Source organism: Lissotriton helveticus, chromosome 3_1 (assembly GCF_964261635.1).
Source record: "Lissotriton helveticus chromosome 3_1, aLisHel1.1, whole genome shotgun sequence".
In the NCBI taxonomy this organism is placed as follows: domain Eukaryota; kingdom Metazoa; phylum Chordata; class Amphibia; order Caudata; family Salamandridae; genus Lissotriton; species Lissotriton helveticus.
In genome coordinates, this window is record NC_136061.1 from 485,395,316 (window position 1) to 485,409,692 (window position 14,377).

Here is a 14,377-nt window from a genome sequence, read left to right on the forward strand (position 1 = left end):
TCACTACTCACTACTCTACTCAGTACTCACTACACTACTCACTACTCTGCACTCACTACTCACTACTCACTACTCTGCACGCACTACTCTACTCACTACTCACTACTCTGCACTCACTACTCAACTCACTACTCACTACTCTGCACTCACTACTCTACTCACTACTCACTACTCTGCACTCACTACACTCTACTCACTACTCTACTCACTACTCTACTCACTACTCTACTCACTACTCTACTCACTACTCTGCACTCACTACTCACTACTCTGCACTCACTACTCTACTTACTACTCTACTCACTACTCTACTCACTACTCTACTCACTACTCTACTCACTACTCTACTCACTACTCTACTCACTACTCTGCTCACTACTCTACTCTCTACTCACTACTCTACTCACTACTCTACTCACTACTCTACTCATTACTCTACTACTCTACTCACTACTCTACTCACTACTCTACTCACTACTCACTACTCTACTCACTACTCACTACTCTGCACTCACTACTCTAATCACTACTCACAACTCTGCACTCACTACTCACTACTCTACTCACTACTCTACTCACTACTCACTACTCTACTCACTACTCACTACTCTACTCACTACTCTACTCTACTCACTACTCACTACTCTACTCACTACTCACTACTCTGCACTCACTACTCACTACTCACTACTCTGCACTCACTACTCACTACTCTACTCACTACTCTGCACTCACTACTCACTACTCTACTCACTACTCTGCACTCACTACTCAACTCACTACTCACTACTCTGCACTCACTACTCACTACTCTACTCACTACTCTACTCACTACTCTACTCACTACTCTACTCACTACTCACTACTCTACTCAGTACTCACTACTCTGCACTCACTACTCACTACTCTACTCACTACTCTACTCACTACTCTACTCACTACTCTACTCACTACTCTGCACTCACTACTCTACTCACTACTCTACTTACTACTCACTACTCTACTCACTACTTACTACTCTACTCTACTCACTACTCTACTCACTACTCTACTCACTACTCACTACTCTACTCACTACTCTACTCACTACTCACTACTCTACTCACTACTCTACTCACTACTCTGCACTCACTACTCTACTCACTACTCTGCACTCACTACTCTACTCACTACTCTACTCACTACTCTACTCACTACTCACTACTCTACTCACTACTCTACTCACTACTCTGCGCTCACTACTCTACTCACTACTCTGCACTCACTACTCTGCACTCACTACTCTACTCACTACTCACTACTCTACTCACTACTCTACTCACTACTCACTACTCTACTCACTACTCTGCACTCACTACTCTACTCACTACTCTACTCACTACTCTACTCACTACTCACTACTCTACTCACTACTCACTACTCACTACTCTACTCACTACTCACTACTCTACTCTCTACTCACTACTCTACTCACTACTCTGCACTCACTACTCTACTCACTACTCTACTCACTACTCACTACTCTACTCACTACTCACTACTCTACTCACTACTCTACACTCACTACTCACTACTCTACACTCACTACTCACTACTCTACACTCACTACTCACTACTCTACTCACTACTCTACTCACTACTCTACTCACTACTCTGCACTCACTACTCTGCACTCACTAATCACTACTCTACACTCACTACTCACTACTCTACTCACTACTCTACTCACTACTCTACTCACTACTCTGCACTCACTACTCTGCACTCACTACTCTGCACTCACTACTCTGCACTCACTACTCTGCACTCACTACTCTGCCCTCACTACTCTGCACTCACTACTCTGCCCTCACTACTCTGCACTCACTACTCTGCACTCTGCACTCACTACTCTGCACTCTGCACTCACTACTCTGCACTCACTACTCTGCACTCACTACTCTGCACTCTGTACTCACTACTCTGCACTCTGCACTCACTACTCTGCACTCACTACTCTGCACTCACTACTCTGCACTCACTACTCTGCACTCTGCACTCACTACTCTACACTCTGCACTCATTACTCTACACTCTGCACTCTGCACTCTACACTCTGCACTCACTACTCTACACTCACTACTCTACACTCTGCACTCACTACTCTACACTCTACACTCTGCACTCACTACTCTACACTCTACACTCTGCACTCACTACTCTACACTCTGCACTCTGCACTCACTACTCTGCACTCACTACTCTGCACTCACTACTCTGCACTCACTACTCTGCACTCTGCACTCACTACTCTACACTCTACACTCTGAACTCACTACTCTACACTCTACACTCTGCACTCACTACTCTGCACTCTGCACTCTGTACTCACTACTCTGCACTCTGCACTCTGCACTCTGCACTCACTACTCTGCACTCTGCACTCTGCACTCACCACTCTGCACTCACTACTCTGCACTCACTACGCTGCACTCACTACTCTGCACTCACTACTCTGCACTCACTACTCTGCACTCACTACTCTGCACTCTGCACTCATTACTCTGCACTCACTACTCTGCACTCACTACTCTGCACTCTGCACACACTACTCTGCACTTACTACACTAGGTGGTAGTACTGGTGGTGGTACGTGTTGCTATTCAAGAGAAATACATATCAGACAGCGCTTCAAAGGAAATAAGCGAACACCATGTCCTTGTAATCGGGAACACTCCCTTGCAAACACACATTTTTCAGAGCAATAATAAATCACATAAAAGTTCAATACAATAAACGTCCACATTTCTCAGCCCCAAAAACGCTGCAGACGAACGCGCGCCCTATACATGCAATGCAGAATGGTGAATGCGCTCTCACCATCTGGATTGCATTACAAGGGCACTCTGACAGCTCCTAATTAAGATTAATAGTCTGCCGTGCGCGTAACCACACACAATATGCCAACATGGCCGCCTAACATTACATCTGCCCAATCGCATCAAGACTACTAACAATACATCACCGCGAGGACCAATCACAATTCAGATAATAAAAAAAAACTCGCGCACTAAGGAATGTGTCTTTCCCGAGCCCTAAAGAAACTTTTTTTTTTTTCTTTAACATTAGGATCTCGGAGCTCCGCCCTGAGCCCTAAAAACTAGCAACAGTTTAGGCTTCTTCCTTTTTTTTTCTTTGGTATGGCCCCAGGATCACCTTGAGGAATAGATTCTGCATTTAAAATGGGCTTGACCTCTTCTTTCCAAGAGGTTGATTTCTTTAAGAGTGCAGTTACCTAGTTTTGTAGAACCCTTAGGATATATAGCAATACCCTGAACTATGTCAGAGGCTTTATGTTCCCCATTTTAGATGTACAGATCAAAAGGGGGAGTACCACAAAGCCACAGACATACTTAGAAAAGAAAATCACAAATAAACGTTATGTGAACACAGTCAATAGTAAAATACCAAATAGTGCAATGATTAAAATTCCATAAAATCAACCCAAGAAGAATTTAATAACTAAAACTAATGCACTGAAGGTGTACAGAAATACAGAGCAAATATGGGCAAGAAAAATACATGTCAACAGTCATAGATATTAGCACGCAGGGAGACACAGTACGTTCCATTAAAGAATAAAACCAAGTGGGGGTGCCCTCCACTTGGCCCAGACCTGGGTGCAAGCGGAGCTGCGGTGGGCTTTTGAAGCGCAGGCTGTCAGTTACAGAGGCAAAGGATTATGCGATTAATAGGACCCAGCAGCTGTAGAGATGCACGCGGCTCCCCCAGAAGCTTGTCAGGTCGATTTCACACACAGAATGCCTCTGAAGCAGCAGGTCAGAGGCGCACTTTGAAGCACAGGTCCTCAGTTACTGAGGCAAAGGATTATGGGATTAGTAGTTCCCCATCAGCGGCAGAATTTCATTTGGCTCCTCCAGCAGTGTGTCAGGTTAATTTCACACACAAAATGCCACCAGGGCAGTGGGGGTGTGGTGCACTTTTAAAGCACCGGACATCAGTTTCTGAGGCAAAGGATGGTGTGATTAGTAGTTCCATTTAATCTTCAAAACTTCATAACTCCGGTTCTACTTATTAGATCTTTATTGTTTTGGTTTTGTTTTATTCATAAAAATATCATCTATATTCTGTGTGCAGTATTTTTGTGGTGTTTTCATTGTGTTACTGTGTGTGTTGCTCAAAATACTTTACATGTTGCCTCTTTAGATGAGCTTGCCTGCTCTGTACCAAGCTACCAGAAGGTGAGCACAGGTTATCTTTTAGTGTGGACCAGCACTCTCAGATGTGGACTCTGATGATTATATTTGTTCCAAGTGTATCAGCAGCCATGTAGATACAACTTTCTTTTCTAGAAAAGGGCACAATTCCACCTTACATCCAGAATTTCTCGAAAGGTACAGATTAATCACACTGATCCCATGCAACCACAGACCCTTACAAGGAACACAGCTGAAAGTAGATTAAGACTATAATTCTGTCTGCTCAATGGTGCATGTGTTCCAAATAAAAGTAAATATATTTTGAATAAGTTAGCCATTTTTTAATACACAGACTTTTTATATCAATTAATTTTATTGTGTTGTTTAATAATACATTGAAATAGGTGCTTACTTTTTATCAAATTAAATATGATTTACTCGTCTGAAGGAGCCAACCCTGGGACTGGAGGCACCCCAGTCACTATATCGCCTGTACTCTCCGGGTCTCAGATAGTACTGACGTCCCGTGTAGTTGGGCTCTTCATAGAAGATCCAATGTCCATCATTCACTTGGCAGGAGTGGATGTCATTGAAGTTGAACCGTTCATAAACATTTGGGCAGTCTTCTGTGAAATCCATCATCTGGCCTCCAAAATCGCTTCTCTCATACAGCCGGATTCTAAAGGATCCTCGGTGCTGTGTTAGCAGAGTAATACAAAAAAAAGCACAGTAAAGTTATTGGGTGATCTTGTCAATGCTTTTGTCAATGCTTTTGTTGCATATTCACTTGTACCATCCATTGCCTTCATCTCATTCTTGATGTACCCTAGATTGGCACTAATTGTTTTTTCTCCTACATACTGATGTTGTTTTCCTAACCCTTGAGAAACAGCTTTATCATACAGAAAAAGGAACTTTAATACTCATCTCCCAGCAGATCGGGGTGAAATCCCTCGGAAAGGCAAGAGGTACCCCCAGAATATTGCAACCCATCATCTAGATCCAGCCATTTCAAAATTTACATTAGAATGTTGAAGTGTGCCAGATCATCAAACTCAATCTGTTATCTACAAAAAATGCTGGAGAAACTTTCCCAATAGAGTATAGGGGATCAATCTGTTCTTTGCGGTGTCTCCAGACAATGTACAATTATGAGATTCAGCCCATACATGTTTGGCTAAATGTTCTGCAATTTAGTTGTTTAGGAAAATTTTCAATGTACCTATAGCCATAATTGTGATATTAGTAAAGTGTGCGTAGAAGACAGACCTTCCACGTGCTGTGCTGTGCTTGTGATTTTAAGCAGTACACATTGGAAAGAGGAAAACGCCTCCCAGGATTTTTGTGTGCAGGAAGGGCCCTCTTCCTGCACAAAAAACAATCTTGCCTGCAGCAGAGGCACCCTTGCACTATGGTGCAGGGGTACCTGCATTGGCGCTAGGCAGCAAATTGTGTGCTAGGACAGGAATGCACCGTATTCCATAAATACAGTGCATTCCTATCCTTTCACTTTGGCATAGGGCAGCAGAGCATGAAGATTTCCGGAGCCTCCCTACAACAATTCCTCATAAGCAGGGCCCCAAAATCTATTTTTGATTTTTTATATCTTCATTCCTGCTCTTATAGTGAAACTTAAGGGCATATTTATGTGAGGGTTGATTTAACACCACGCACCGTGGTACATGTGTGACACAAACCTCTAAGTCAGATGTTTGAAGTCACGCGAAGCCATTTTGCGTGGCTCTGAGTGGCTTAAAAAAATAGAGTAATGCAACACAGCCCAAATCGCTGCATTGTGTTACTCCGCCCTAACAAGGCATTCCATGAGCGTTGCGTGGGTGTTCCCACCCAGCTCCCATGGATTTTGATGCATCTCCATATTCACAAGAACTTATAGACCTGGGGATAAACCAAAATCTTACTCCTTCTGAGGGGAGAGGTAACAAGGAGAAATATCTCTACTTCGCCTTGTTTCTTCCTCTTTCTATGTATGTTGCATTCTGCAGCACACATAGAAAGAAGAATATTCCTCCCAGGATTGCATTTGTGCAAGAAGGGGACCCACGGTGCAAGAGTGCCTGTGTTGGCACTAGAATGCCAAAAAGGAATCAGCACAAGTGATAGGACAAGAATGTGACGTATTGCCTGGAATATGGCACATTCCTATCTTTTACCTGTCACGCAGTGCAGCGCAGCAAGTAGACTAGCTGTGCTGCGTGACTTGGCCTTAAGTAATGCCCTTCGTTTTTAAAAATGATGTGTAACCTTTCCATGAGCCTTTTCATCTCTTAAATGTATTGAAATCCTTCTGAATCCTAAAAAGCCTCTGGCAGAGTAAAGGTCCAATGTGAGGCCATTATTACTACAGTGATACCAAGTAGACCAGTAGTCTTAGCACAACTCATTTGTGGGAATAATTAAATGTAGGCTCTCATGGGAGCTCAGGTAATATGCATTGATCTTATTCTACTACATCTCGCACCCCTGCCAGTGACACCCTTACAAACGGGCACAGTGTTGGCCAGCAACCCATTCTCATAGCCGTGTACCCCAAAATACAATATGTTAGAGCTTGAATGGGAAAATCATAACTAAAATAAATAAATGATCTACGGAGAGGAATTTCCATTGCTTCCTTTGCATCCTTTTGTAGCTCTGTATTAAATATATCCGATTTGCAAATAGAAAATAGTTATTTCACAAGCATTTTTAAAATTATCTGAATTTTTCAAAACGGGAACATATAAGGGGGCTTACTTCTGGGATCATCCGACAGGACCTGATTGAGTCGTTGTAGCCATTCCACCGCTGGTAATCGGGGTACTCGCCCCTTCGCAGGTAGTACTGGCGCCCCATGTAGTTGGGGTGCTCGTACAGCATCCAGCAGCCACTGTGGACGCGGAGGGAGTTGCAGCGGCTGAAGTAGGAGTTCAGGTCGGAGCAGTCAGAGTTGCACTCGTAGGAGCGACCCCCATAGTTCCTGTCCTCGTAGAAGGTGATCTGCAGGGAAGACAGAACACTCGGTCAATTGTGCACACCACTAACCATGGTGAGAAGAACATAAGGGCAACAGTATGCAGACTTGTTCAGCATGGTGCGATGGTCTCCTTGTTTACATGTTTACTCTCCTGCAGAGGTGTCCCCACTGAAGCCAATAATTGTGGTAGACCTATGCCAAGCACTCCAGCTAGGTGGCTCTGTTTCTCAAGGGGAATCTGAGGAGCACGATGCATTAAGAAACAAACAACCCAATTCTCATAGGGAGCCATCATGCTAACCACAACTGTCTTAAGAAAGCAAAATGGTTGCTCTTTATATGTTACAAGTGAATATCTTTCATTTTTTCCGTGAATTGCGATATAGAGAAAGGTATTTCATGCAATTTCAACAGTGTAGCATGGTCCTAGGTTTAGGGAGATGAACACCACTCTACTCCAGCAACTGTTTTATATATATGACCGGATCAAGATTTAGCAACATAGTCATGTAAATGTTATCAGGATACTTGTTGACAAATGGTGCCCGAAAAAGGTATGTACCCTAGCTGCATATGTGCCAATCACCATCCAGCTGTGCAGTTAATTGAAAACTCGTTGAGAACATTTTAATTATTTTTAAAGTATGATGAACTTGCTACTCCACACGAGTAATCCTAAAAGACTAGTGAATAATAATGTAATTGACCCACTTCTCCACCATTAAAAGCAAACATCAAAAACCTTTTTTACAGTAGCTCCTCTGTGACCTCAGAGTGAGACTGCCTTTCGGGGCTGAGTTTTCGGAGCCCTGTCAACCCATTCATCAAGGAATTATTAAAATATAGAAAGTGATGAAACCAGTGAACTCGGGAGAGATTTTCCAAAGTCATGGCCTTGGTTGAATGATGCATATGTACTACATGCACCAAGGGACCATAAGGTTCCTGAAACAATATCCTCCTCTTTGATTTCAGCACAATCTGAGATGGAATAAGGGCACCTTGGCTGACCATAAATTAAGTACAAATAGAGGTCCTTCTAGCTTAGAGCATCATATATAGGCCGAGAGCCTTGCCAAAGATTTAGGATTATCACTGATAATGTGAAAGAATAACTTTAAATAAATAGTTTAAACAGTTATCTTATGAGACTATTCTTAATGTATGGGCGAACAAAGCGATACAAAAGGGGATGATGGACGGAGCGCTTGAGCAAATCAAACACTCACCCCCAGTCAACTGATCTGGGTTTAATCCATCACCATTCTTTAGCCCACTCAGCCACCCCATTTCAGACATGGCTATATGCAAATCAGTCTGACCCTGTGCCTCATAGGAACAGTCCAGCCCGAACTGCCAAGCCATGTCTTCCCTGGACCGGAAACAAGCATCCTGGGACCGGTTTCGGATTCATAATCCTCATCAGCCAGGCTATCTTGAATCCAGTGACCAAGTGAGCAAGGGACTCACGTCTGAGCATACCCTGCCACACTTAGGGCGAACAAAGCGAAACAAAAGGGGATGATGGACGGAGCGCTTGAGCAAATCAAACACTCACCCCCAGTCAACTGATCTGTAATTATTCTTAATGTATGGCATAGATCCTGACCTCCTGCCTGCATGTTGGATATCACTGTTTTAAGAAGAGCAATATGCCCTGTTTCTACTGGAGAGACACATTAGATAGGCTTGTAAAACCAGTACCTAATAACATGTATCTGGTACCCGGTTAGAATAGAAATAGTTAATTTATGCCCAGGACCACTAGATTACAAAAACTCCAACTATCTTTGCAAGAACATTTCTATTTTCCAGCAATTGGAATTAGTGAAACAAATTCTCAGTCATGATATCTCATGAGTTAAATATTTCCATAATAGATGAGTGTCTTGTTTTGTACATGGGTTTTCAAAACTCTCTTCTAAAACTGGCCCAACTCCACCAAAACAAAGTGGCATGCTTAATGTTATCTATAAAAGATAAGACTACAAACAACCTACCTTTACACACTTGCATTCATCTTTAATTCTTTAATGTTGTTTCCCTAAATTCTTGAGTTGAGCTTTTTTGAAAAAGGCCGCAAATTTAAACCTTGTTCTTGATGGTTTAAACTTTGCAGAAATTGTAAGCATAACAAATGAGCTTTCATTGTAGTTCCTGAATACAATACTCAGACGTTTTGGGCATTAAAGTGTAAAGTTATTAGCTAGCTTCATCGAAATTTCCTATGCTGCTGATCAAAACTTAAGGTCACATCTACTGTTAAGTCAGATTTGAAATCAGGGCTGTTCGAAAAAACATTAAGAGTCCTGAGACGCTAATGATGGACGTTCACTGTATTATCTCGCCCTGTACCATTTCCCACAAGCAGCCTCTTTCTTTACCATTTGTCCCCTCTAGTCTTCTTATTCAGAAGTGACTAAAGGGAGCACAAAGCTTACAGAACATGTTGTTACTTTCTAATAAAATGATAGACACCACCCTTTCCCTCTGTCCACAGCTTGGCACTGCGGTCAAGGCCTCTTTAGGAAGGACAATACACTTATATTGACATGCCCAGTTACACCTTGTCCCCTGTGATGTCTTCAGAAAGCTGTGCCATGAGATCTACTCATGGCACTTCTTCCTTTGGCCTGCCTTACCTCCGCTGGTTTTCTCCACAAAAACACACTGGACCATATTATTATATTTTTAGTAAATGTATGGTTGCAAATATCTCAGTCTGAACGTACTTTTACATTTTTCTTTTGGTATTCACAAATATTCCCAGCAGGAATCTTCCAAGAAACACTGTGACAGATAAAGATTTCCAGACGTACTAGTGGAAATGTCATGTTTCTATTCTCATGGGCTTCTGGTACGACTGTGTAGATTTCTACTTAGCACAGAAGTCCACACTAGGGGATTTGATCCTCCTGTGTAAATGTTCTTTTTTTCCCTCTGGAGAAAAGCTATTCTCCTACATACCAGATAATATCGGGGTTATCAGTCATAGAGTGTAATCTACTACTGTGGGTTTCTCTGCACTCATCGTGGAGAAAGCTTCTCTAGTAAATGCAATTACGCCAAGAAAACTGCCTTTGTGATTTGATGGCTGCCATAGAAAGGCCTTTCTGCTATAAACCTATGTTTACAGCCAAAAATACCTTTGTGAGCAGGGCCTATTAAACTTAAACGTACTTTCTGGTTTAGAAAATGTGCCTAGGGAATCAGTTCTGTACTTACTCCTTCTGGCTGCCTGCGCAACTATTCAGACCAAGATCTATTGACAATCCCCTTCCACTACCAAGTCAAAACTGATGACTTGTGTTTTTGGGTGCAGACTGCAACCTTGTGGAATACCTAGCATTTGGAAGCTAAATATCTCAGGTTCTGAAGTGTTCTGCTTCTACTTCGCCTGGCAATCTCCCATGGAATTAATGAGTTTTTAAAGAATTCAACAGTCTAAGATGTAATGTATAATATGTGGGGTTATTTATTGAAGCTAACAGCAACTTGCCCAGTGCATTAACTTAAAAAACACGATTCCAAAACACATATAGTGTTTCTATCATCAGGCAACTGCTTCAATACTCCTCTCTCTCATTATCCTTTCAGTGGCCCGAGGTGAGAGGTGTGGCACAGCTGCCAGGGCAGCTGACTCTGGAGCACAGGGCTCATGGTTCAATACCCGGCTCCGGTGGCAGCTCAGCCCAGCACCATGTGACTCTGGGCAATAGCTCGCTTAATCTTCCTGATGGCCCTTGGCGCCTTGAGACCTGTAGGGGTGATTTGTTCGCACCTTACAAATACTGGATTATTATAACTATGTCTTCTGCGTAACTTCAAGTAGTAGTAATATCACAGCCGATGTTACCAACAGAATATCTGTAATTGTGAGTCGCGTTATTGTTATGTTATACTACAGTGTATTTATAAGGCGCACGTGCACCAAAAAGGTTTCATGGCGCTAGAGCAAAAGATGCAGGGAACTCAGAGCTTATCCGTAAACCTGATTAAAGAGCCATGTTTTTGGCAAGGTCCTAAAGCTTATATAGGAAGTTGTGACTTTAATATGTGAGGGAAGACAGTGGCATATATTTGGGGCAATAAATGCAAACCTTGAGCTACTCCATCTCTTTTTGTTAAACTTAGGAACCTCTAACAGATTTTTATGAGCTGATCTTAGCTTACGTTTGGGGGTATAATTCTGAATTCTGGAGGTCACAAAAGTAGGACTTATGCTGTATCGAGATTTTAAAATTATACACCCAGTTTTAACCAGGGTCCTCCGAACGACTGGCAGCCAGTGCGATTTTTTGCCATCAAAGGTTTAGTGTGGCAGTGACTAGGCTAGCACCAGACCAGTCTAGTAATCTGATTTTGAACCAGCTGCAGCCTCTTACTCTACTGCAGTCCTTTTGGAAGTCCCCGATAGAGTGAGTTGGTGTAGTCCATCTGGGACATGACCAAGGCATTTATAATCTGGATGATGTCCGTGAGAGTAAAATACTTCTGTTTTGTTTTGTAATTTTCAAGCTGGAAAAAACAAGATGAAGTTACTGCACCTATTTGAGGCTTCACAGAAAGATCTTCATTAATGATAATCCCCAGGCTCTTGACTGCTTTTTTCGGGGTGGGATAAGCACCCATCTCCACTGGCCAAATGGATCCAGCTGTGCAGTTTATTTTTAATCATCACAATTTCAGTTTAATCCGCATTCAACTTTAACAGTTGACAGTTCATCCAGTCACAAGTGTATAACATGGTGCTTCGAAAAAAAACTTAGTAGATTGTCTGATGTCACCGATGTTGAAGAGTAACTGCATATCATTGATTTAATTGTATCTCTTCATCCCCTGCCTCTGTAAGGTGCGGACTAACAGGCGGACAAGGAGGTTAAAAAGATGGGGGGGGATAAAGACCCCTGTGGCACTCCACAGCTTAGCCCAACCTTTGTGAGCAAAAAGGGGTGAGACGTTACCGATTGTGTCCGAGCAGAGAGGAAGGACTTCATCTAGTCTAATGCAGATCCCTGCAAACCTGCGGTCTTGACACAGTCAATTAGGATATTATGTCATCAATTATAAAAAGAATAAGAGTTTTATAGAGTTGGCGGGAAGGAAACCCGCTTGGTAGGGATCACAAAAGTAGGATCCCTCTAAAAACGTGCCTAGGAATTGGGCAATATGTGCCTCTGGTATCTAAGCTATGTAATGGAGGCGTGAGATGGGGGCGGCAGTTTTTCAAGATGGATGGATCTTCCCTAACTTTTTTTTTTAAGTGGGGTGACTAACTCCTCCTTAAAGGTGTGTGGAACAATGCCCTGACTTAAGAATAAATTAAGCAGAGAAATCACTGGGTCAGGTAAGTGTGAGACAATTGCTGCCAGGAGATTCAAATTAACTCCTAAAACCACTTTTTAATGGGTAATAGCATACGGGATTTGTTCCTTTGGCACCAATTAATGCATCTTTTCCTGCAATTCTGGACCTTTTCATGGAGCAAATTGCTCATGGTTGACCTGGAGGATCTGTCGATGGAAACAAATGCAGTAATAACTCAAGCCATAGTAACGCATCAAACATGTGGATCTTGTAATTCCAAATTGGGCAGAAACTCTTGTCGCTGTCCAGACCAGTACTAAAACCCAACATGTAATGCAGGCCTATCTGATGTACAAAGGGTTGCTATAGATGTTTTTTGTGAGACTACATAAAGATAACACATGAAATACAACAATACTCCCTAGTCTACAGCTAGCCGAGAGCTCAGGAGAGTCTGAATAAGACGTTTAGCTGTCCTTCTCCTCACATTCTCCTTCCTTTAGCCTCACTCAGCTGGGGGCATGTGTTATTCTCTTTGAGGCCTGTTCCTTATGTCCCTCTGTTTTGTTTTCTTTTGGATATTGGCTTCCACTCAACACCCTTTTTTCTCAATTTCCATCACTGCTGCCCAGGGATCCCTCTTTTCTTTGTGGCTCAAACTCCTGCTCCATTTTAACTCAGTAGTGAAACTGGGCACAAGTAACTAAACAGATATCCGCGCCTTAACTTTGGAGACAATTACACTAATTCTTTTTATTCCGGGCCAATGTTTAAAATTGGCAGGTACTGTATGGTACTACTGAGAACCTGCCCGCCTTTAATTTGAAAGGAAGCATGCCACCAACCTTATATTGGTGCAGTACTATCAATGGACGAGTACCAGCACTTCTTGGTAGCAAACATGTACTGTGATAGTGAGTGCCTCAACTTCTATATTCCCACTGAAAGCCCTGTTCCAGGCATAGCCTAAACCCACTTGGACTGGCGCCACCAGGACAGGCTTCGGCCATGGAGAGCCCGTTCAGCTCCTGTCCTGTCAGCACTTGTCTCCATTGACGACACCTAAATTCTGAAACACCCCTTAACTTTACTCCGGAATGACACTCCATCTATACAGTTGAATCAGTCCTTCAGTGTACTTTTTAATTTTTCATTTGGATCTGCTTTTAATACTTAGCGAGGCACTCTATCCTCATCTGTATTAAAAAGTAATAAAACTATCTCTGTCACGTCCTTATCTGCACATTGTAGGGAGCACGTGCTGGTGTTTCTCAACCAAAAAAAGGTACGTGTGAAGGACGAAGCTGACCAGCGCGGATTGCGTTTTTTTAATGTGATCCAATTAATATCGACATTTTGTGCGAAATAATATGTGCACACCTGATTGATATCTGTCTACAGTTTTCAACGGTTCCTAATGTGCAAATATACAGATATAAAAAAAATGAAAGGGCAGCAGTGGTTAAAAGAGAACTTCACAGAAGAAGCCGTGATCTTACCTTTCCCATGGTGACTGCTGTCGTTCAGTGGATTTGATTCCGGACAGACAGACATCAGACGTTATATACTCTTCCGTGGGAGAGGGCCGCAAGCGCAACAAAGAGTATTTTCTGCGCATGAAGCAAAACGTGTAGGTTTTTTGTTCCGAATGCGTGTTCGTACGGGGGAGGCCTTTTGTCATTCCACTAGTTTCATTGTAACACGACGGGAAGGGTCAAGGGTCATCCATTATTACAAAGAATGCTGTTTTGAACTGTCAGCTAAAGCCAGGGTCACACACCTGCTGATTCATGCATTAGCTGGAGTGAGACAGGTGGGGTAGAGGAAAGCAGGGCATAGAATGCTAAAGCTCTCGTCAGCACCCTCCGATAGGCCCTTTCCAATCCTGGCCACA

At 42.7% G+C, this 14,377-nt stretch overlaps 1 protein-coding gene across 1 annotated transcript; it reads right to left on the reverse strand.

Annotated features, from left to right (window-relative positions):
* Positions 1 to 4,553: 4,553 nt before the first annotated feature.
* LOC144824641 (gamma-crystallin-1-like) lies at positions 4,554 to 14,005 on the reverse strand. The gene is made up of 3 exons (XM_078683692.1): positions 13,983 to 14,005; positions 6,957 to 7,199; positions 4,554 to 4,895 (listed from the first exon to the last, which is right to left on the reverse strand). The coding sequence occupies exons 1-3, from the start codon at positions 13,989 to 13,991 to the stop codon at positions 4,623 to 4,625; spliced, it is 525 nt and encodes a 174-aa protein (XP_078539818.1). The 5' UTR covers positions 13,992 to 14,005; the 3' UTR covers positions 4,554 to 4,622.
* Positions 14,006 to 14,377: the final 372 nt, after the last annotated feature.